Raw genomic sequence first — 25434 nt, 5'->3', positions numbered from 1 at the left:
CTTGAAGAAGATGAGGGGTTTCCATAGTATCCACCTTTCTTCTTTTGCTCCACCGGTTCCCTATCGTGACTATATCCTTGCTGGTCCGATTGAAATCTTCTGAAAGGCGTTCCTAAAAGTGGGATTAAACACTTTAGGAAATCCCTTCTTCCTATCCTCTGCCTTTGCAAGGATATCATCCAGCACCGGGCCAAATAGGTGCTCACCCCTACATGGAATGATGCACAACTTGGCTCTAGCCTGAGCATCTCCCTTCCAGGTCTTAAGCCAAAGTGCCCGCCGGGCCGCATTTGAAAGACCAGCTGATCTTGCCACTAATTTAAAAGAGTCTATTGAAGCATCCGCCAAATAGGCTACTCCCTCTCGGATCTGGGACAAGGAATCCAACAACTTTTCTCTAGGAACTTTCGCTTAAGTTGCTCCTCCTGAGTTACCCAGACCATAACGGATCTGGCAGTACAGGTACCAGCGATCGCGGGTTTGAAGGCTCCCGAAGACGATTCCCACACTTTTTTCAGGAACATGTCCGCCTTTCAATCTGACGGATCTTTAAAGAGACCCACATCTTCCAGTGGTAACGAGGCTGATTTTTAGGTGGAAGCCACTGCTGCGTCTACCTTAGGGATCTTTATCCATTGAGATAAGAGGTCATCATCAAAGCGGTATCTTCTCTTTGCAGCGGATGATAAGAACCCTTTATCCTGCTTATCCCACTCCCGTCTGACCAGATCTTTGATTGTTTCCACCACCGGGAATGTTTTACAATTTCTTTGGCACAGTCCGGCAAACAAAATGTCCTGGGTAGACCTAGCTTCCTTATTTTCTGTAACACCCATAGTTGCCCGAACTGCTTTGACTACGGTTTCCAAATTTTCCATAGAAAAACAAAGCCTTCCCTCCTCCGAGGAGGATGGCGAGGAACTCTCTGAACATTCTCCTTCCTGTTGGGAAGGACTTGAATCAGACATCACATCCATCCTGATTTTTTCATGCCGTTTTGATTTAAGGGAACATCTTATTTCTTCTCTAATGACCTCCCTCAAATTCGATGTATGGAGAGGGGCTTCTTCTTCCAGAGTACGGCAGATACAAGCCTGACACAGTTTCTTTATATAACTGTCTGGCAATGGTTCCGTGCACAAAGCACACTGTTTATGCTTTGACTTTGTAACCTTTTTACCCTATAAACAAAGCATAGCACAAAACATAATCAGGTACTGGGCTGGAATTAAACACTCACCCACTGCTGATAAAGGAGTACCGGTCTCTGAAGAGGTGAGGTGCCATCTGACGTCGGGTTGCCAGACTCCTGCTGCCCACGTACCACGTCACTGCTTTGTGACCGACTGCTGCTTTTCCTTTGTTGCTCTGTCAGCTGCAAGTGCTCGGCGTCCCCAATCGAGGACATGTTGCCACGCACACTCTGCATTTTGTATTTGCCGCGCTCCTCCTCCCGACCTCCCCCGGAAGTAGAATAACTACTTCCGGGTCACAAGCGCCGACATCTGCTCAGAAGCGTCGCGCGTCTGCGACCCAGGGTGGCATTCCCCGGCCCCTGGGAACGCATTCACTCCAGTCAGACGAGGGGGGGTCTGCGAGCAGTACACCCCCGACGCTGCTTCCAGTGCCCCCGATTCTGCCGTTCTCTCCAGAAACCACGCAGAGGCTTGGTGGACCCGGGTGAGTTGACCTGCAGGCTCCCGCCATCTGGACAGGAACCTAAACTGGAGGGCGAGGGGGACCGCCCCATTTTAAACTGTAGGTTCCTGTCCGGATGGTGGGTGGATCCCTGTTGTGAATTCTGCTCTTGGGCTCCCGCCTGTGGTTTTGAGTGGTATAGCTGCTTCTTGGATTTAGCATTAGCAGCTGCTTCCACTGATCGTCTTTCTGGCTCGGCTATTTTAGTCTGGCCTTAGCCCTCAATCAATGCCAGTTGTCAATTGTTCCTGCTTGGAGTCACTGCTCTTTTGGATTTCCCTGACACTCTGTCCAGTTCAGCAAAGATAAGTCCTTGCTTGTCCTTTTGCAGTCCATTTGTTGTGGACTTTATTGTTCAGCACATTCTATGTTTTGCTCATTTGTCCAGCTTATCAGTATGGATCTATTTAGCCAAGCTGGAAGCTCTGGGCTGCAGATTTTGCCCTCCACACCTTTAGTCAGGTGTGGAGATTTCTGCATATCTCTGCGGTGGACTTTTTCTAGTTTTTATTACTGACCGCACAGTGTTCTTTCCTTACTATGTATATAGCTAGAAGTGGCCTCCTTTGCTAAATCTTGTTTCATACTACGTATGTCATTTCCTTCTCCTCTCACAGTCAATATTTGTGGGGAGCTATCCTATCCTTTGGGGATTTTCTCTGAGGCAAGATAGCTTTCCTGTTTCTACCTTTAGGGGTAGCTAGTTCTCCGGCTGTGACGAGGTGTCCAGGGAGTGACAGGAACATTCCACGGCTACTTCTAGTGTTGTGTTAAGATCAGGAACTGCGGTCTGTATAGTTACCACCTGCTCAGAGCTAGTCGCATGTTGCTCCTAAATTACCAGTCCATAACAGTACAACTGGCCAAAAAGGAGTTGAATGCATCTCAAAAGAAGGAAAAGAAAAAGAGTTCTGAGCCATTTTTTTTTTTCTTTAGTCTGTTTTGTCTTTTTCCTTCCTCTTAATCTCTGGGTGGATTTGGGCGTGGACATGGATGTTCAGGGTTTGTTTTCTCGTGTGGATCAGCTTGCTGCAATAGTTCAGAGTATCCAAGATTATGTTGTTCAGACTCCAGCCTTAGAGCCTAGAATTCCTACTCCAGATTTGTTTTACGGGGATAGATCTAAGTTTTTGAACTTTAAAAATAACTGCAAATTGTTTTTTGCTCTGAAACCCCGTTCCTCTGGTGACCCCACTCAGCAAGTTAAAATAGTTATTTCTCTGCTGCGTGGTGACCCTCAGGACTGGGCATTCTCCCTTGAATCAGGGGATCTGGCATTGCTTAATGTAGATGCATTTTTTCAATCGCTCGGATTATTGTATGACGAACCTAACTCTGTGGATCATGCGGAAGAAACCTTGTTGGCTCTGTGCCAGGGTCAGGAAGCGGCAGAATTATACTGCCAGAAATTTAGAAAATGGTCTGTGCTCACTAAATGGAATGAGGATGCTCTGGCAGCAATTTTCAGAAAGGGTCTTTCTGAAGCCCTTAAAGATGTTATGGTGGGGTTCCCCACGCCTGTTAGTCTGAGCGAATCTATGTCTCTAGCCATTCAGATCGATCGGCGCCTGCGTGAGCGCAAAGTGGTGCACCATATGGCAGCATCCTCTGAGCGGAGTCCTGAGCCTATGCAATGTGATAGGATTGTGACTAGAGCGGAACAGAGGGGATACAGACGTCAGAATGGGCTGTGTTTTTACTGTGGTGATTCAGCTCATACTATCTCTGATTGCCCTAAGCGTATTAAGAGGGTCGCTAGATCTGTTACCATTAGTACTGTACAGCCTAAGTTTCTCCTGTCTGTGACCCTGATTTGCTCATTGTCATCTTTCTCTGTCATGGCATTTGTGGATTCAGGCGCTGCCCTGAACTTAATGGACTTAGAATTTGCCAGGCGCTGTGGTTTTTCTTTGCAACCTTTGCAGAGCCCTATTCCTTTGAGGGGTATTGATGCTACACCGTTGGCCAAGAATAAACCTCAGTATTGGACTCAGTTGACTATGTGCATGGCTCCAGCACATCAGGAAGATTGTCGTTTTCTGGTGTTGCATAATTTACATGATGTTGTTGTACTGGGTTTTCCATGGTTACAAGTACACAATCCAGTGTTGGATTGGAAATCGATGTCTGTGACTAGTTGGGGTTGTCAAGGGGTACATAGGGACGTTCCTTTAATGTCAATTTCCTCTTCCCCCTCTTCTGATGTTCCTGAATTTTTGTCAGATTTCCAGGATGTATTCGATGAGCCCAAGTCCAGTTCCCTTCCTCCACATAGGGACTGTGATTGTGCTATTGACTTGATTCCAGGCTCTAAGTTCCCTAAGGGCCGACTTTTCAACCTGTCTGTGCCAGAACATACCGCTATGCGGAGCTATGTTAAGGAGTCCTTGGAGAAGGGGCGTATTCGGCCGTCTTCGTCACCATTGGGAGCGGGATTCTTTTTTGTTGCCAAGAAGGATGGCTCCTTGAGACCCTGTATTGATTATCGCCTTCTTAATAAGATCACGGTCAAATTCCAATAGCCTTTACCTTTGCTCTCTGATTTGTTTGCTCGGATTAAGGGGGCTAGTTGGTTTACCAAGATTGACCTTCGAGGGGCATATAATCTTGTTCGTATTAAACAGGGTGATGAATGGAAAACTGCATTTAATACGCCCGAAGGCCATTTTGAATACCTGGTGATGCCTTTTGGGCTTTCTAATGCTCCTTCTGTATTTCAGTCCTTCATGCATGACATTTTACGCAATTATCTTGATAAATTCTTGATTGTGTATTTGGATGATATTTTGATTTTTTCCAATGATTGGGAGTCTCATGTGAAGTAGGTCAGGATGGTATTCCAGATCCTTCGTGATAATGCTCTATTTGTGAAGGGGTCTAAGTGCCTATTTGGAGTTCAGAAGGTCTCTTTTTTGGGGTTTATTTTTTCTCCTTCGTCTATAGAAATGGATCCTGTTAAGGTCCAAGCCATTCATGACTGGATTCAACCCACATCTGTAAAGAGCCTTCAGAAATTTTTGGGCTTTGCTAATTTTTATCGCCGTTTCATTGCCAACTTCTCTAGTGTGGTTAAGCCCCTGACCGATTTGACGAAGAAAGGCGCTGATGTGACAAATTGGTCCTCTGAGGCTGTTGAGGCCTTTCAGGAGCTTAAGCGCCGATTTACTTCTGCCTCTGTCTTGCGTCAACCGGATGTGTCTCTTCCTTTTCAGGTTGAGGTTGACGCTTCTGAGATTGGGGCAGGGGCCGTTTTGTCACAGAGGAATTCTGATGGTTCCTTGATGAAACCATGTGCCTTCTTTTCCCGAAAGTTTTCGCCTGCGGAACGTAATTATGATGTCGGCAATCGGGAGTTGTTGGCTATGAAGTGGGCATTTGAGGAGTGGCGACATTGGCTTGAGGGGGCCAAGCACTGTATTGTGGTCTTGACCGATCATAAGAATCTGATTTACCTCGAGTCGGCCAAGCGGCTGAACCCTAGACAGGCTCGATGGTCCCTGTTTTTCTCCCGTTTCAATTTTGTGGTTTCATATCTTCCGGGATCTAAGAATGTTAAAGCGGATGCCCTCTCTAGGAGTTTTTTGCCTGATTCTCCTGGAGTTCTTGAGCCGGTTGGCATTCTTAAAGAAGGGGTGATTCTTTCTGCCATCTCCCCTGATTTACGGCGGGTGCTTCAGGAATTTCAGGCTGATAAACCTGACCGCTGTCCTGTGGGGAAGCTGTTTGTTCCTGATAGATGGACAAGTAAGGTAATTTCTGTGGTCCATTGTTCGGTGTTGGCCGGTCATCCTGGGATTTTTGGTACCAGAGATTTGGTGGCTAGGTCCTTTTGGTGGCCTTCCTTGTCGCGGGATGTGCGTTCTTTTGTGCAGTCCTGTGGGACTTGTGCCTGGGCTAAGCCTTGCTGTTCCCGCGCTAGTGGGTTGCTTTTGCCTTTGCCTGTCCCTGAGAGGCCCTGGACGCATATTTCCATGGATTTTATTTCGGATCTTCCTGTGTCCCAGAGGATGTCTGTTATCTGGGTGGTTTGTGACCGGTTCTCTAAAATGGTCCATTTGGTACCTTTGCCTAAATTGCCTTCCTCCTCTGATTTGGTTCCATTGTTTTTTCAGCATGTGGTTCGTTTGCATGGCATTCCGGAAAATATTGTGTCTGACAGAGGTTCCAAGTTTGTTTCCAGGTTTTGGTGGGCCTTTTGTGCTAGGATGGGCATTAATTTGTCTTTTTCTTTGGCGTTCCATCCTCAGACAAATGGCCAAACTGAGCGAACTAATCAAACCTTGGAAACCTATTTGAGATGCTTTGTGTCTGCTGATCAGGATGATTGGGTGGCTTTCTTGCCGTTGGCTGAGTTTGCCCTTAATAATCGGGCCAGTTCGGCTACTTTGGTTTCGCCTTTTTTTTGTAATTTTGGTTTCCATCCTCGTTTTTCTTCAGGGCAGGTTGAGCCTTCTGATTGTCCTGGTGTAGATTCTGTGATGGACAGGTTACAGCAGATTTGGACTCATGTGGTAGACAATTTGACGTTGTCTCAGGAAAAGGCTCAGCGTTTTGCTAACCGCCGTCGGTGTGTTGGTCCTCGGCTTCGTGTGGGGGATTTAGTCTGGTTATCTTCTCGTCTTGTTCCTATGAAGGTTTCTTCCCCTAAGTTCAAGCCTCGGTTTATTGGTCCTTATAAGATCTCTGAGATTATCAATCCAGTGTCTTTTCGTTTGGCCCTTCCAGCCTCTTTTGCCATCCACAATGTTTTCCATAGATCTTTGTTGCGGAGATATGTGGTGCCCGTTGTTCCCTCTGTTGATCCTCCTGCCCCGGTGTTAGTTGAGGGGGAGTTGGAATATGTGGTTGAGAAAATTTTGGATTCTCGTTTTTTGAGGCGGAGGCTTCAGTATCTTGTTAAGTGGAAGGGTTATGGCCAGGAGGATAATTCTTGGGTGGTTGCCTCCGATGTCCATGCTGCCGATTTGGTTTGTGCTTTTCACTTGGCTCGTCCTGATCGGCCTGGGGGCTCTGGTGAGGGTTCGGTGACCCCTCCTCAAGGGGGGGTACTGTTGTGAATTCTGCTCTCGGGCTCCCTCCTGTGGTTTTGAGTGGTATAGCTGCTTCTTGGATTTAGCATTAGCAGGTGCTTCCACTGATCGTCTTTCTGGCTCGGCTATTTTAGTCTGGCCTTAGCCCTCAATCAATGCCAGTTGTCAATTGTTCCTGCTTGGAGTCACTGCTCTTTTGGATTTCCCTGACACTCTGTCCAGTTCAGCAAAGATAAGTCCTTGCTTGTCCTTTTGCAGTCCATTTGTTGTGGACTTTATTGTTCAGCACATTCTATGTTTTGCTCATTTGTCCAGCTTATCAGTATGGATCTATTTAGCTAAGCTGGAAGCTCTGGGCTGCAGATTTTGCCCTCCACACCTTTAGTCAGGTGTGGAGATTTTTGTATATCTCTGCGGTGGACTTTTTCTAGTTTTTATTACTGACCGCACAGTGTTCTTTCCTTACTATGTATATAGCTAGAAGTGGCCTCCTTTGCTAAATCTTGTTTCATACTACGTATGTCATTTCCTTCTCCTCTCACAGTCAATATTTGTGGGGAGCTATCCTATCCTTTGGGGATTTTCTCTGAGGCAAGATAGCTTTCCTGTTTCTACCTTTAGGGGTAGCTAGTTCTCCGGCTGTGACGAGGTGTCCAGGGAGTGACAGGAACATTCCACGGCTACTTCTAGTGTTTTGTTAAGATCAGGAACTGCGGTCTGTATAGTTACCACCTGCTCAGAGCTAGTCGCATGTCGCTCCTAAATTACCAGTCCATAACAGATCCCCTCTCGTGGGGTGCTGTCGTGGTGATAGGAAAAGTGTCCATGGCTGCAGCCTCTCTAAATATCCTAGACATCACTGAATCAGGAAGGCTGCCACCCCTTGATTAGACCCCATGCGCAACTGGCCTATTACTCCAGGTGTGCACTAGATACCTTTCCAGTGCACCTGACTTTACACAGCCTGCTCGTTCCTAGGGGCACATGCCCACACCCACAACCCTGCACGCACTACCTGCACTTCCGGTAAACACACACAGGTCACCTCAGACCCTGCACGCATCTGGCATTCTACTTCCGGTGGGCGCTGGGCTCACTTCCGGAGCGCGCTCCCCTTCACTGGCCCTGGACGTTTTCGGGCATCTGCGGTCACCGACATCTTCTCCACCGCCAAGCACCAGAGTCCACGCTGCTGATGTAAGCATACTCTATGCCATCTTATATATGCAATAACAAGCCCGAGGTTCAGTAATGAACAGTTGTCAGCCAGGACTAAGAACTATTGTTCGAAACAAGTCTGCCCATACTACTATTCACACATGGGGGTTGTGACTTTTTTTATAATGCGTGAAGATTTCTAATGGAAAATTTTTCCTTCAATAAAAATTTCAATGAAATAATTTTTAAAAAAATGGACCTATTTGAACTGGATTTCTACTTGGATGATAAAGAAAAAAATTATAAACCAACATATAAATCACCTTTTCGCCGAAGTCCATTTAATACCGAGTGTCCCACGGCGATATCACCTGTAGAACAGTCACATTGGGAGAGGTGACCGCTATACCCGGCCGCCGGCGATACAATGCCAGGAGGTAATCGCTGTGAGAGTTCACCGGAGTTCATCAGCTGATCAGCTCTGGCGCTCTCACTTAAGGCACTACTGCTGCATGGGAAAGTTCTCACGCAGTGGTGCCGTAACGCGGGCATCAGGAATTAGGCGTTCGGTGAGTATGTATTTTGTATGTGAATATGTACAGTATGTAAATATTTAGATTTTTTTTTTACAATGGAACACAGGTACCGGATGATGAGACTATTCTCCCATCATCGGCTCATGCTCTTTCTGTTATATGTGACAGCAGACTTAGCCGGATGGGAGTAGTAGTCCCATCAGACGACGCCTAAGTACAATCACTATGGGCTGTTCGTCGCATGGTCAGACACCCGCAAACAGACGCAGACAGATGCAGACACCCGCAGACAGACACAGAAACACATTCTCCGTTCCCACACATTCTCCGCACAAATACACACACATTCTCCGCCCACACACACATACATTCTCCACCCACACACACATTCTTCCTCCTTCTAACATCGTTTCCTTTGACAATTTGCAGCGTTTTTGGCAGCAAATACATAAACCTTTTTACACGTGCATTTTTGCTGCAGATTTGACTGACTTTGCAGTGTTTTTGACTCATTGACTTCAATTGAAACGCAAAAAGAATTGACATGCTGCAGAAAATAAAATGCTGCAAATACGGACAAATATTTACTGATCATGTGCACAACACTTCAGGATTGTCATTGCATTACCTTGCATAAGTATGCCATTGCGTTTTTGGACCATTTACGCGCGTATAAAAATTCTGCGAAAACACATCGTGTGCACATAGCCTAATGTTGTCGATCATAAAAGCAAAGTTTAGCCAGAAAGACTGGACCTGGTCTTGTATGGACAATATGACCACATTCAGCAGCACAGAAGGGAAAGAAGGTAGAGTCTTCCAATAGGATAGCAGAGATCTAGGAAGCCAACAGCATCATCACCAACCCCTTTCTCTTACAGGCCCATCATAATAGTTTTCTTCAAGTGATTTTCTAACTTGTCAGCACATTCTCCGTATGATGTTATTTACCTTTGTAGTTTACAGATCTGGGCAGGTTACTGTCAGCGTCCCCTAATTTCAGGGGGTAGGTGGATTCTCCAGGCTATACGTTCTACAGAAAAGGGCTTTTAATGCCCAAAGTCATTTGAACAGTTTTGGTTTGAGGAGAATGTTGTGGTCTAGTGGCAAAATGGTGATCACACAATTGTGAAACGGCCGGACTCCACCACCGATAAAGCAGCCACAGCCGGTGACTGAGAAGAGTCTGTGACTTCTCTGCATTTAGTGGTTACTACTCACCTGGGTAGTCATATGTAGGAATCTCCTCTTTACACCACTCATCTCCCCTCACATATGTCTCTTTAGTATTAATATGGGTCACATCTTCACCCTGAAACAAATATTGTAAAAGTCACAGACTGATAGAGAAGTCACATCTATGATCAGCTCTAAGCCTGCCATCTCCACCGATCTCATAACACAAGTATGAAACATATAATACTGGTGAATAAAACATGACTGAGCAAAGACCTTCACAGCCATCTACATATAGGGGAGATCTCAGGACACCTTCTCTCCATCTACCTGATGATCCTGAGGAACATTGGGATCTTCTGGTTTACAGTGCTGTGGAAGAAGGGGACGGGGACATCTCCCTGGTGTGGTCCTCTTACTAGACAGATCTGGAAGAAACACATATTGGGATTGAACTCATTCTTTACACACATAATTATAGACAGTATGTTTAGTCCTATTACCTGGTGATGTGAGGGGCTGGTAAACCTCCATTATGACATCCTGGTACAGTTCTTTGTGTCCTTCTAAATACTCCCACTCCTCCATGGAGAAATAAATGGCGACATCCTGACATCTTATAGGAACCTGATACATACAATGATACAGTCATCCCCCGATCCCTTCATAGTTTTACTGTATAATGTCCCAGCATTCTCACCTCTCCAGGCAGCAGCTCAATTATCTTGTAGGTGAGTTCTAGGATCTTCTGGTCATTGATGCCCTCATGCATCAGGGGGTGAGGTTGAGGCCCCGTGATTGGGCTCAAGGGTCTTCCCCATCCCTCAGACACAGGGTTCTGAGAGCGCTCACTAGAGGTCTTCTTCACTACTGTGTAATCCTGGTTATGGAGAGACACATTAATAAATCTTACTACAGACATTTCCAGAGTCCTCACCTCTCCAGTTCTGTCCATCTGTTATTCCCATAGATAAGAATGATGTAATGTGACATCATCAGAATCTCTCACCTCTCCAGTAAGCCAGAAGAGGATCTCTAGGGTGAGGTGTAATATCCTCTCTGCCATCTTGTCTCTGTCCATGTCCATCTTTGATGGGTAAATCAGGAAAATTCTCTTATACAGAAGATCGTCACTGAGAGGATCTGATATTGTAGGGATCTGAATAGGAAGAAGATGAGCCCATGTATCATAGAAAATCCTGTGTAATAATACAATTACTGTAGACAATAAGGGGAAACAAATCAGGAGATAGAATGTGTAGATGTTGTATTCTCTAGTCTTGTATGGACTGGGACATAAGTTGAATTGCTAACTAAGACATCACCTGTATGCTCCCATTTACTGGCTATGTTGGCTGTAAGAATCACAAGATCGTTGGGACAGAGCAAGAAATACAGATACTGGTTAGGACCCAAACAGCAGTCGTATTTTTTACTATTTTACCGTATAAAATTTTCTTCTTTACATCCACTAGTAAAACCTATATGTTTTAGGCCACAGACAACAAGCAGTTTCTTCCTCGGAGTCGGCAGCTGAATACGTTTCTCAGACTCATCTTCCAGAACGCTAATTCTCCTCTCATTTACTGACACTGGAATCGGCATTAGCAATTGGAGCGCCCCGTCAGGGTAAGGGGGTACTCGGTACCGGGTCCAGTCTTCACAGGGGGATGTCATGGTGGCTGACCCGGTCCGTGGCCCTGGAACGTCCGTGTAAAAGGGGAAGGTCTTTAACCCCTTCCCGACCTTTGACGCATACGCTGCGTCATGAAAGTCTGTGCCTTCCCGACCTGTGACGCAGCGTATGCGTCATGGAGGGATCGCGTCCCTGCAGATCGGGTGAAGGGGTTAACTCCCATTTTACCCGATCTGCAGAGACAGGGGGAGTGGTGCTTCAGCCCAGGGGGGGTGGCTTCACCCCCCCGTGGCTACGATCGCTCTGATTGGCTGTTGAAAGTGAAACTGCCAATCAGAGCGATTTGTAATATTTCACCTAAAAAACTGGTGAAATATTACAATCCAGCCATGGCCGATGCTGCAATATCATCGGCCATGGCTGGAAATACTAAAGTCACCCCCCCCACACCCACCGATCGCCCCCCCAGCCCTCCGTTAGTCCTCCGGTCCCCTCCGTCCGCCTGCCGGCTCCCCCGTCCTCCTGTCCGCTCCCTCCTTGCTCAGATCCCCCCCCCCTGTGCTCCGATCCACCCCCCCACCACCCCTTCATACTTACCGATCCTCCCGGTGTCCGGCCGTCTCCTCGCTGGGCGCCGCCATCATGGAAAATGGCGGGCGCATGCTCAGTGCGCCCGCCGAATCTGCCAGTCGGCAGATTCCTTACAGGTACATTTTGATCGCTGTGGTAGGTTCTATCACAGCGATCAAAATAAAAAAAATAATAAATAACCCCCCCCCTTTATCACCCCCATAGGGACAATAATAAAATAAATATATATTTTTTTTTTTTTTTTCCACTAGGGTTAGGGTTAGAACTAGGGTTAGAACTAGGGTTAGAACTAGGGGTAGGGTTAGGGGTAGGGTTAGGGTTACGGGTAGGGTTATGGCATGTGCACACAGAGCGGATCGGCCGCGGATCCGCAGTGGATCGGCCGCGGATCCGCAGCGGATCGGCCGCGGATCCGCAGCGGATCGGCCGCGGATCCGCAGCGGATCGGCCGCGGATCCGCAGCGGATTGGCAGCGGATTGGCAGCGTATCCGCAGCGGATTGGCCGCGGATCGGTAGCGGATCGGCCACGGATCGGCCACGGATCGGCAGCGGATCGGCAGCGGATTGGCCGCGGATCCGCAGCGGATTGGCAGCGTATCCGCAGCGGATTGGCCGCGGATCGGTAGCGGATCGGCAGCGGATCGGCCACGGATCGGCAGCGGATCCGCAGCGGATTGGCCGCTGTGAATTCGAAGCAGTTTTCCATCAGGTTTACAGTACCATGTACACCTAAGGAAAACCAAATCCGCTGTGCCCATGGTGCGGAAAATTCCGTGCAGAAACGCTGCGTTGTATTTTCCGCAGCATGTCAATTCTTTGTGCGGATTCCGCAGCGTTTTACACCTGTTCCTCAATAGGAATCCGCAGGTGAAATCCGCACAAAAAAACACTGGAAATCTGCTGTAAATCCGCAGGTAAAACGCAGTGCCTTTTACCTGCAGATTTTTCAAAAATCGTGCGGAAAAATCTCACACGAATCCGCAACGTGGGCACATAGCCTTAGGGTTAGGGTTGGAATTAGAGTTAGGGTTGGAATTAGGGCTAGGGTTTGAAATAGGGTTAAGATTAGGCTTGTGGTTAGGGTTACGGATAGGGTTAGGAGTGTGTTGGGGTTACAGTTGTGGTTAGGGTTGGGATTAGGGTTACGGTTGGGATTAGGGTTAGGATTAGGGTTGGAATTAGGGTTACGGGTGTGTTGCGGTTAGGGTTGTGGTTAGGGGTGTGTTGGGGTTAGGGTTGTGATTAGGGTTATGGCTACAGTTGGGATTAGGATTAGGGGTGTGTTGGGGTTAGTGTTGAAGTTAGAATTGAGGGGTTTACACTGTTTAGGCACATCAGGGGTCTCCAAACGCAACATGGCGCCACCATTGATTCCAGCCAATCTTGCGTTCAAAAAGTCAAATGGTGCTCCCGCCCTTCCAAGCCCCGACGTGCGCCCAAACAGTGGTTTACCCCCACATTTGGGGTACCAGCGTACTCAGGACAAACTGGGCAACAACTGTTGGGGTCCAATTTCTCCTGTTACCCTTGCAAAAATAAAAAATTACTTGCTAAAACATAATTTTTGAGGAAAGAAAAATGATTTTTTATTTTCATGGCTCTGCGTTGTAAACTTCTGTGAAGCACTTGGGGGTTGAACGTGCTCACCACACATCTAGATAAGTTCCTTGGGGGGTCTAGTTTCCAAAATGGGGTCACTTGTGGGGGGTTTCTACTGTTTAGGCACATCAGGGGCTCTGCAAATGCAATGTGACGCCCGCAGACCATTCCATCAAAGTCTGCATTTCAAATGTCACTACTTCCCTTCCGAGCCCTGACGTGCGCCCAAACAGTGGTTTACCCCCACATATGGGGTATCAGCGTACTCACAACAAACTGGGCAACAAATATTGGGGTCCAAATTCTCCTGTTACCCTTGTGAAAATAAAAAATTGCTTGCTAAAACATCTTTTTTGAGGAAAGAAAAATGATTTTTTATTTTCACGGCTCTGCGTTGTAAACTTCTGTGAAGCACTTGGGGGTTGAACGTGCTCACCACACATCTAGATAAGTTCCTTGGGGGGTCTAGTTTCCAAAATGGGGTCACTTGTGGGGGGTTTCTACTGTTTAGGCATATCAGGGGCTCTGCAAACGTAACATGATGCCCGCAGACCATTCCATCAAAGTCTGCATTCCAAAACGTCACTACTTCCCTTCCGAGCCCCGGCATGTGCCCAAACAGTGGTTTACCCCCACATATGGGGTATCAGCGTACTCAGGAGAAACTGGACAACAACTTTTGGGGTCCAATTTCTCCTGTTACTCTTGCAAAAAATAAAAAATTCTGGGCTAAAAAAATATTTTTGAGGAAAGGAAACACATTTATTATTTTCACGGCTCTGCGTTATAAACTTCTGTGAAGCACTTGGGGGTTCAAAGTGCTCACCACACATCTAGATAAGTTCCCTTGGGGGTCTAGTTTCCAAAATGGAGTCACTTGTGGGGAGTTCCTACTGTTTAGGCACATCAGGGGCTCTGCAAACGCAACCTGATGCCCGCAGAGCATTCCATCAAAGTCTGCATTTCAAAACGTCACTACTTCCCTTCCGAACCCCGACGTGTGCCAAAACAGTGGTTTACCCCCACATATGGGGTATCAGCGTACTCAGGAGAAACTGGACAACAACTTTTGGGGTCCAATTTCTCCTGTTACTCTTGCAAAAATAAAAAAATTCTGGGCTAAAAAAATATTTTTGAGGAAAGGAAACACATTTTTTATTTTCACGGCTCTGCGTTATAAACTTCTGTGAAGCACTTGGGGGTTCAAAGTGCTCACCACACATCTAGATTAGTTCCTTGGGAGGTCTAGTTTCCAAAATGGGGTCACTTGTGCGGGAGCTCCAATGTTTAGGCACACAGGGGCTCTCCAAACGCTACATGGTGTCCGCTAATGATTGGAGCTAATTTTCCATTCAAAAAGCCAAATGGCGTGCCTTCCCTTCCGAGCCCTGCCGTGCGCCCAAACAGTGGTTTACCCCCACATATGGGGTATCTTCGTACTCAGGACAAACTGGACAACAACATTTGGGATCCAATTTCTCCTATTACCCTTGGGAAAATAAAAAATTCTGGGCTAAAAATCATTTTTGAGGAAAGAAAAATTATTTTTTTATTTTCACGGCTCTGCGTTATAAACTTCTGTGAAGCACCTGGGGGTTATAAGTGCTCACTATGCATCTAGATAAGTTCCTTGGGGGGTCTAGTTTCCAAAATGTGGTCACTTGTAGGGGAGCTCCAATGTTTAGGCACACAGGGGCTCTCCAAACGCGACATGGTGTCCGCTAACGATTGGAGCTAATTTTCCATTCAAAAAGTCAAATGGCACGCCTCCCCTTCCGAGCCTTGCCGTGCACCCAAACAGTGGTTTACCCCCACATATGAGGTATCGGCATACTCAGGAGAAATTGCCCAACAAATTTTAGGATCCATTTTATCCCGTTGCCCATGTGAAAATGAAAGAATTGAGGCTAAAAGAAATTTTGTGTGAAAAAAAAGTACTTTTTCATATTTGCGAATCAATTTGTGAAGCACCTGGGGGTTTAAAGTGCTCACTATGCCTCTAGATGAGTTCCTTGGGGGGTCTAGTTTCCAAAATGGGGTCACTTGTGGAGGAGCTCCAATGTTTAGGCACACAGGGGCTTTCCAAACGCGACATGGTGTCCGCTAACGATGGAGATAATTTTTCATTCAAAAAGTCAAATGGCGCTCCTTCCCTTCCGAGCCTTACCATGTGCCCAAACAGTGGTTTACCCCCACATGTGAGGTATTGGTGTACTCAGGAGAAATTGCCCAACAAAATTTAGGATCCATTTTATCCTGTTGCCCATGTGAAAATGAAAAAATTGAGGCTAAAATAATTTTTTTGTGAAAAAAAAGTACTTTTTCATTTTTACGGATCAATTTGTGAAGCACCTGGGGGTTTAAAGTGCTCACTATGCTTCTAGATAAGTTCCTTGGGGGGTCTAGTTTCCAAAATGGGGTCACTTGTGGGGGAGCTCCAATGTTTAGGCACACGGGGGCTCTCCAAACGTGACATGGTGTCCGCTAAAGATTGGAGCCAATTTTTCATTCAAAAAGTCAAATGGCGCTCCTTCCCTTCCGAGCCCTGCCGTTCTCCCAAACAGTGGTTTACCCCCACATATGAGGTATCAGCGTACTCAGGACAAATTGGACAACAACGTCCGTGGTCCAGTTTCTCCTTTTACCGCTGGGAAAATAAAAAAATTGTTGCTAAAAGATCATTTTTGTGACTAAAAAGTTAAATGTTCATTTTTTCACCTGAAGGGTTAATAAACTTCTTGAATGTGGTTGTGAGCACCTTGAGGGGTGCAGTTTTTAGAATGGTGTCACTTTTGGGTATTTTCAGCCATATAGAACCCTCAAACTGACTTCAAATGTGAGGTGGTCCCTAAAAAAAATGGTTTTGTAAATTTTGTTGTAAAAATGAGAAATCACTGGTCAAATTTTAACCCTTATAACTTCCTAGCAAAAAAAAAATTTGTTTCCAAAATTGTGCTGATGTAAAGTAGACATGTGGGAAATGTTATTTATTAACTATTTTGTGTCACATAACTCTCTGGTTTAACAGAATAAAAATTAAAAATGTGAAAATTGCAAAATTTTCAAAATTTTCGCCAAATTTCCGTTTTTTTTCACAAATAAACTCAGAAATTATCGACCTAAATTTACCACTAACATGAAGCCCAATATGTCACGAAAAAACAATCTCAGAACCGCAAGGATCCGTTGAAGCGTTCCTGAGTTATTACCTCATAAAGGGACACTGGTCAGAATTGCAAAAAACGGCAAGGTCATTAAGGCCAAAATAGGCTGGGTCATGAAGGGGTTAAAAGGGATAAAGTTTATGTTCGTGACGCCACCTGTGGTACTCGGTCAGGGTGACCGACGCTGCTTTAAGGGGTCTGCTGGGGTGATGTTATGGCAGCTAGATGGTATACCTTCCCACAGGTGAAGTATATCCCCAGGGCTTCCCAGTGTGTAGATGGTGAATGGTGAGTGGTGCAGAGAAGAACGAGGACACAAGGTTGCAGTCTCTTTACCTTTACTGAAGACTTCAGCATCCACAGTCCAGAGCACCAGACCACAGGGCACGCAGGGTCTGGCCGGTTTGGAGGCAAGTCCAGAGTCCCCTTGTCCAGGTTGAGAATTAAAGCTTTCCTTTGCGCTGTAGTGGTGTAGTCCCTTACTGCTAAGCTTCACATAAGGTCCTCACAGATGTTACCTCTCTCTTGCTGTGTTCCCCGGATAGGACAAAACCCGTATGACTGGTGAATTGAGCCTGTTTATAAGATCTCTTATATGACCCGGCTCTGTGGGGTGTCACCGTGCCTCCTGGGTGTGGGTGCGGACAGGTAACGTGCAATTAGATGTCCTGCCAGTCTCTGATGTAAAGCGTGGAGGTCCTCACACCCTCGGTGTTCCAGCTACCGGTGTTTCTGCGCCTCAGAAGGAGGCAGCCTGCTTGGGGCTGGTCCCCTTCTGGTATCCTCTCCTGCACACTCGCTGCAATCAATTCTGCCTTCAATGTCTCTTTCTGGGAGCTGCAGCTCTGAGGGCATGCACAGCTCCGTTGACCCTCTGTCCTCCTCAGACTACTGTCTGGAACTAACTTTCCCTACAGACTACCAGTTATCTATATATGGGGAGTCACCTAGTAAATAGGATCAGAAGCTCCCCCTGGTGGCCTGGAGTGTGAAGTGTTGCATGTTTGTGGTACCTGGATGCAGTTATCCTTCCTTGCCTCCAAACGTAGTATCACTCTTCCCTGGAGGAAAGGGACACTACTGCGACGACCAGGACCCTGGGGCGCCGCACAGTACTGCAGGAGATATTCATTACACGTGACAGGAGAAATAACTACTTCATGATGAGGACGACAACTTCATCTTCTACTATGACTCTAGAAACATATTTGGCCAGAGTCCATCACTGACTCCATCACCACCGGCCGTCTATATGAAGGTTTCGTGTCTTCCCCGCACTGTAATGTTCTAACACGTTAGATCTCATGTCTGATTCACACACAGACGTTTGAGGCTTTTATAAAAGCTTGTGATGGTGGTACTGTGTGAGCATTATACTGTGTGTGAGAACCAAGATTGAGCACCGTGCTGCATCAAGAATGGGGATAGTGAGAAATCATTATATAGTGGTTTGGGTTATAGCATATTGTGTGGGGAAACTTGAACTATCATAATGTGTTTGGAGGTTGGCGGTACTGAGAAAACATTATACTGTATGTTAAGGATGGCGAAACTGTGGGAACATTATAATATGTGTGGGGCTAAGAAAGAGACACTGCACTATCAGAGTAAGGCTGGAGACACATTAGCAATCGGTCCAATTTTGATGCAGGTGAGTCGGACGAGGGTAATGCAAGTGTCATACACCAGCCCGACCAAAGACCACAAAGCAACAACCGCCAAGACATCTCCTCATCGGCATCAGGTAAGTAAACACAAGTAACATTTAGACCCTTGCTGTGGTATTATCTTGTTGTATTGTATATAGGTCTATAAACCAATCACATGCAGATGTACCACAAATACATGCGACACCATTGTATATACTTATGTTATGTCTTATTTGTATTTAATTTTTTAGCAACTGTCATGAAAAAGGCCTGTTTGGTCGAAACACGTTGACACTCTAAGGTTGCTCTTATGTCTTGAACTTTAATAAAATAAATCTTGTTTGCATTGAAAAGGAGAGTGCAATTGATATTTATTCTATATGTGCTATTATTTGGTCACTATGTGGTGGTAATATGTGGTGTGGACATGGTGCAGTGGTATTTGTCCCTTGTATGTGATTTTATTCGGTCACTGTGGTGGTAATATGTGGTCTGGACATGGTGTGGTGGTATTTGTTCCTTGTATGTGGTATTATAGGTCACTATGTGGTGGCAATATGGTGCCTGGACATGCTGTGGTGGTATTTGTCCCCTGTATGTGATATTGGTCATTTTTTAAAAATTGAAAAATACAAATATATCTAAATTATAATGGATATTTTAACAAACGATTAATAGAATAGAGTAGGGCCTGGCCAAAAGAGTCTCCCTTGTCGTGGTGGAGGCTTAAAAAATCTTTTGACTGTGGACAGTTCGAGTGGTGGAGGTGGGGCTGGAGTGGAGCCTGGGCCGAGTCACAAGAGGGCCCGAAAAATTTTGCCAGTATGAGGCCCCGAAATTCATAGTGACTGCCCTGGACACTTCCTCACTGCCACCAGGAATTTGATTCCCAGATTTTGGAAATTAGATAAATCTCCTTTGTTGTAGAACTTAATGACATTTTCAGAATGGAACAAATGATAGGCCAAGTAATGGGAGATAAAACATACAATACTTGGGCTCCCTGGATCGTACTTAGGGACGCTGCAGAATTAGACCTCTGGTTGTCGTGATCTTAACTCACACTCACGATTGTATTAACAGTGCTTATGCTGTGGACAATATACTTACGGCCTGTCCTTTCTGTCTAGAACTCAGAATCATCAAATTAGATCTTCGCCCCCTCTTCCTCCATCTGGTTGGGAGGTACGAGCCTGCTCAATGGAGAGTGTAGTGTAATATGTATAGGTATATATGTGTGTAGTGAATATGTATAGGTTTATATGTGTATCCAGCAGTAGTTTAACATCTGCCCTGAAACTACAGGTCTCACAAAGGTCACAACATATGTGTCTTGAGAAGGCAGTCTACTGTCTCCAATCTCGACAGGGGGTCATGTGGGAACCAGGAAGAAGGGGAAACATTTCACACCTTCTAGCTCTTTTGAAGAGAGATGTCAATTTCAGCCTGATGCTATCTATCTGTGAGAACCTTTAGGCAAAGAGTGTTCAGAGGAAAATAATATATTCATTCGAAGAGAGCAGCCGTGGTCCAATCAAAAGCAAGCAATTATAATATAAACCTGAGAGACTGGTTTATAAATTTGACCTCCAGAGAAACGCTATAAATTAGGCTTGTACGCATGCAAAGTTGTTCACAGATTGAGGGCAGCCAAGATAATGTGATCCAGTCCATCCATTCCCCCACAGGGAGCAGAAAGCAGACTACAAAGTTAGCTATTTCTGTAAGTTTTATCCTGTTTATTTTTATAACTGTTTTACATATTTGTATGTCTTTTTATAACAATATTTTTATACCTTTTTCTTTATTGTAAGCACTGTACCTTTTGGATTAAAGCATAAAACTTTAACAAGTTGAACCTTGTATGTTCTAAAGAATCCATAGCCTTAAACTGTTTGATCCCTATGATTGGCAGACAGTAGTAGTAATATTTCCGGGACTCATCGCCCGTGTGTTCGTGGAGTGGTGGCAGCATGTATGAGTGGGTGTGTGGTCTGGGTAGGTTTGTGATTTATGCTCTCATTACAGCATAGGACAGAGGTTGAATGCTGGACTGAGACAGGTGAGATAGATTAACCCTTGAAGGCGCAACCCCCAAGTCACGTTCTGAGAGTGGGTACGTGACAAATTGGTGGCAGCACGGTGGGATCCGTGACAGAGAGATTTGAAATTCCCGTTCCCTTTCCCACATAATCCATTCCCTCACACTGAAGCCAGTGCTGATTGTTACAAAACATGAGCCCTGTGAACAACCTCACATGATCCCCGGGAACGTGAGTGCCAAGACTACTTTAACAGCACTGGCATAGAAAGTGTGTATGAGTAATTTTGTTTGAAATAGGTCAAACATAAGAAATGACAAGGGGTTGTCCTAGTAATGGAGAACCTCTTTAAGACATACAAATTTTGGTTAAAACATTTCCAACATTCAGAAGATGAAAAAGGCTTCACCCCTTTGTGACTTCTCTGATGGTAAAGAGTTGATTTTAGCGTAAAAAAATTCCTACATTATAAACAAGATAAAGGCTTCTCCGATACGTGAATTCTTTGGTGACTAAGAAGATATGATTTCTTTACAAAACATTTCCGGCACTCCAAACATGAATAAGGCTTCTTCCCCCGAGTGGGTTCTCTGGTGCCTTTTTAAACCTGATTTCTGATTAAAACATTTCATACATTCTGAACATGGAAAAGGCTTCTCCCCTGTGTGAGTTCTCTGGTGCTTAACCAAATCTGATTTCTCACAAAAACATTTCTCACATTCTGAACATGAAAAAGGCTTCTCTCCTGTATGAGTTCTCTGGTGCTTAACCAAACCTGATTTCTCATTAAAACATTTCCCACATTCTGAACATGAAAACGGCTTTACCCCTGTGTGAGTTCTCTGGTGCTTAACTAAAGCATATTTCTCGATAAAGCATTTCTCACATTCTGAACATGAAAAAGGCTTCTCCCCTGTGTGAATTTTATGGTGCTTATTTAAATCTGATTTCTGTGTAAAACATTTTCCACATTCTGAACATGAAAAAGGCTTCTTCACTGTGTGGGTTCTCTGGTGATTAACCAAATGCGATTTATCGTGAAAATATTTCCCACATTCTGAACATGAAAAAGGCTTCTCTCCTGTGTGGGTTCTTTGGTGTATAACAAGATTCCATTTCTGGTTAAAACATTTTTCACATTCTGAACATGAATATGGCTTCTCCCCTGTGTGACTTCGTTGGTGTCTAGCAAGATGTGATTTGTACTTAAAACATTTGACACACCGAGAACAAGAAAATCTTTTCTCCACTGTGTGAATTTTTGGATGTTTAAGAAAGGACTCTTCTATGGGAAAACTGTTTTCATATTCTGAACATGAAAATGGCTTCTTTGACTTCGGAGTATTTCTGTTTTTAATGCTTATTTTGGGACTGTGATTTTCCTTAGTTGTCGCTAATGAATCAGAAGACAGGACCGGTTTCAAAGGATCAGATGAGAGATCTTTGCTGTGAATGGATGATGGTATATCTGTAGTAATGACTTTCGCTTCAGTTGTATCCTGTGGGATCTCAAGATCATCTAATTTTAAAATTGAAGACGTCTGTTCCTTTGATCTCCTGGTACAGTAATCTGCCAAGATATAAACCAATTACTATTTTTGAATAAAATATATTTGAATGTCAGTTAACATTTCTACTTAACCTGTTGGTAAAAAATTCTATATTTTTACATAACTTGCCATTTTTACTAAGACGATGATAGTTCACATTCTAATAGAAAATCTCATTGGATGAATCAGTGTAGCATAGTGCTCAAATGTTTGTTCATTCTGCCTCCCAAATTTGAAATAAAAAGCTACAAATAAGCGTTATGTTGATGAACATAATACCAATAAAAACTTCTATTCACATCACAAAAAACAAGTCCCCATTCAGATCCATCATCTGGCAGTGGAAAAACAGAGGTTTCCACATTATTAGTGGCTCAAAGGCTCTTGAAAAGCAACCTGGCTACCATAAATCCAATCCACCAATAACCACTTTCCCAAATTGAAATTTCCCCCTTGTTTCTGAGCCTTTCAGTGAGCCCAAACCACATTTAAAAGAACCCACTTAAATTAATGTGGGCATTTCCTGGAGCACAATCTGAGCACTATGTATTGGGTAATAAAATGGCATATTTGCAATTTTTTTTCTCCCACATTCACTGCGTGCCAATTTCCGGAAAGTGTATGTGGAATCACAAATAGTCACTACTCCAATAGATTAATTCTCTGTGGGTTATAATTTCTAAAATGGAGTCACTTTATGGGTATTTCTACTGCTCTGGCTTTCTGAAATGTCATATTAGGGCTTCTGCAGATGGTGTATCACATCTCTTCTGGGATCTGCTCCTTCGACGTCACCAGGCGTGTCCTTATTCATATGACAGGCGGCGCTGGTAATGGAGTAGACGTGTAAACTATTGTTCTTCCCATTTCACAACACCAAACAGCAGGCAACACTATGGCCCAAGTCTGAGAGGTCTCTATGTAAGTCCAGATCCATGTAGAGGTGTTAGGCCGGGTTCACATAAGCGTCTGAGTCGGCAGAGTGGTGCTGTGGACTTTTCCTTATGCTCCTGTATGTCCCTGTATACAGAGACATGTGGATGTGGCCTCGTGCGTCGTTTTGACGTGCCCACTGAACGCAAGATGTTGCATTTTCTTGCGTTCGGCGGGCAAGTCAAAACGACACATGCTGACGCATCTGCATACAACGCATGTCCCTGCGTACACAATGTTAAAGATAGGCATGCAGGACGCATGCGGAAGTAGGCGGTGCTTAACCCCTACCCGACCCATGACGCCTATGTGGCGTCATGGAATGATCGCATCCCTGCAGATCGGGTGAAAGGGTTAACTCCTATTTTACCCGATCTGCAGGGAGAGGGGGAGTTGTACTTCAGCCTAGGGGGGGTGGCTTTGCCCCCACGTGGCTACGATCGCTCTGATTGGCTGTTGAAAGTGCAACAGCCAATCAGAGCAATTTGCAATATTTCACCTATGAAAATGGTGAAATATTGCAATCCAGCCATGGCCGATGCTGCAATAGCATCTGCCATGGCTGGAAATCATGTTCTGGCCCCCCCCACCGCCCCCGATCTCCTCCCCAGTCCTCCGTTCTGTCCGGTACCCCCCTCCGTCCCCCTGTTCGCTCCCCCGTGCTCCTGTCCGCTCCCCCCGTCCTCCAATCCCCCCCCCTGTGCTCCGATCCACCCCCCCACCACCCCCTCATACTTACCGAGCCTCCCGAAGTCGGTCCGTCTTCTCCCTGGGCGCCGCCATCTTCCAAGATGGCGGGCGCATGCTCAGTGCGCCCGCCGAATCTGCCGGCTGGCATATTCATTACAAGTACATTTTGATCGCTGTGGTAGGTTCTATCACAGCGATCAAAATAAAAAAAATAATAAATAAACCCCCCCCCTTTATCACCCCCATAGGTAGGGACAATAATAAAATAAAGAAAATATTTTTTTTTCTTTTTCCACTAGGGTTAGGGTTAGAACTAGGGTTAGAACTAGGGGTAGGGTTAGGGTTAGGGTTATGGCATGTGCACACAGTGCGGATTTGGCTGCGGATCCGCAGCGGATTGGCCGCGGATCCGCAGCGGATTGGCCGCGGATCTGCAGCGGATCGGCCGCGGATCCGCAGCGGATTGGCCGCTGCGAATTCGTAGCAGTTTTACATCAGGTTTACAGTACCATGTACACCTATGGAAAACCAAATCCGCTGTGCCCATGGTACGGAAAATTCCGTGCAGAAACGCTGCGTTGTATTTTCCGCAGCATGTCAATTCTTTGTGCAGATTCCGCAGCGTTTTACACCTGTTCCTCAATAGGAATCCGCAGGTGAAATCCGCACAAAAAAAACACTGGAAATCTGCTGTAAATCCGCAGGTAAAACGCAGTGCCTTTTACCTGCAGATTTTTCAAAAATCGTGCGGAAAAATCTCACACGAATCCGCAACGTGGGCACATAGCCTTAGAGTTAGGGTTGGAATTAGAGTTAGGGTTGGAATTAGGGCTAGGGTTAGAAATAGGGTTAAGATTAGGCTTGTGGTTAGGGTTACGGATAGGGTTAGGGGTGTGTTGGGGTTACAGTTGTGGTTAGGGTTGGGATTAGGGTTAGGGTTGGGATTAGGGTTAGGATTAGGATTGGAATTAGGGTTACGGGTGTGTTGGGGTTAGGGTTGTGGTTAGGGGTGTGTTGGGGTTAGGGTTGTGATTAGGGTTATGGCTACAGTTGGGATTAGGATTAGGGGTGTGTTGGGGTTAGTGTTGAAGTTAGAATTGAGGGGTTTACACTGTTTAGGCACATCAGGGGTCTCCAAACGCAACATGGCGCCACCATTGATTCCAGCCAATCTTGCGTTAAAAAAGTCAAATGGTGCTCCCTCCCTTCCAAGCCCCGACGTGCGCCCAAACAGTGGTTTACCCCCACATATGGGGTATCAGCGTACTCACAACAAACTGGGCAACAAATATTGGGGTCCAATTTCTCCTGTTACCCTTGTGAAAATAAAAAATTGCTTGCTAAAACATCTTTTCTGAGGAAAGAAAAATGATTTTTTATTTTCACGGCTCTGCATTGTAAACGTCTGTGAAGCACTTGGGGGTTGAACGTGCTCACCACACATCTAGATAAGTTCCTTGGGGGGTCTAGTTTCCAAAATGGGGTCACTTGTGGGGGGTTTCTACTGTTTAGGCATATCAGGGGCTCTGCAAACGTAACATGATGCCCGCAGACCATTCCATCAAAGTCTGCATTTCAAAACGTCACTACTTCCCTTCCGAGCCCCGGCATGTGCCCAAACAGTGGTTTACCCCCACATATGGGGTATCAGCGTACTCAGGAGAAACTGGAAAACAACTTTTGGGGTCAAATTTCTCCTGTTACCCTTGCAAAAATAAAAAATTCTGGGCTAAAAAAATATTTTTGAGGAAAGGAAACATTTATTAATTTCACGGCTCTGCGTTATAAACTTCTGTGAAGCACTTGGGGGTTCAAAGTGCTCACCACACATCTAGATAAGTTCCCTTGGGGGTCTAGTTTCCAAAATGGAGTCACTTGTGGGGAGTTCCTACTGTTTAAGCACATCAGGGGCTCTGCAAACGTAACATGATGCCCGCAGACCATTCCATCAAAGTCTGCATTTCAAAACGTCACTACTTCC

At 45.5% G+C, this 25434-nt stretch overlaps 1 protein-coding gene across 3 annotated transcripts in view; it reads right to left on the bottom strand.

Annotated features, from left to right (window-relative positions):
• Positions 1-25434, bottom strand: part of LOC143767636 (uncharacterized) — a 97434-nt gene that overhangs the window by 19825 nt on the left and 52175 nt on the right. For all 3 annotated transcript variants that reach the window (XM_077256079.1, XM_077256077.1, XM_077256078.1), the window contains exons 7-12: positions 21696-21850; positions 10608-10757; positions 10299-10478; positions 10102-10225; positions 9929-10026; positions 9644-9734 (exon numbers count right to left, since the gene is read on the bottom strand). In XM_077256079.1, coding sequence (XP_077112194.1) covers positions 9644-9734; positions 9929-10026; positions 10102-10225; positions 10299-10478; positions 10608-10757; positions 21696-21850 — 798 coding nt within the window. The remainder of the gene's footprint in view (positions 1-9643; positions 9735-9928; positions 10027-10101; positions 10226-10298; positions 10479-10607; positions 10758-21695; positions 21851-25434) is intronic.

Source organism: Ranitomeya variabilis, chromosome 4, assembly GCF_051348905.1.
Source record: "Ranitomeya variabilis isolate aRanVar5 chromosome 4, aRanVar5.hap1, whole genome shotgun sequence".
Taxonomy (NCBI): domain Eukaryota; kingdom Metazoa; phylum Chordata; class Amphibia; order Anura; family Dendrobatidae; genus Ranitomeya; species Ranitomeya variabilis.
The sequence above is the reverse complement of the archived record's forward strand: the minus strand, read 5'-3'. Positions and strand labels throughout refer to the sequence as shown.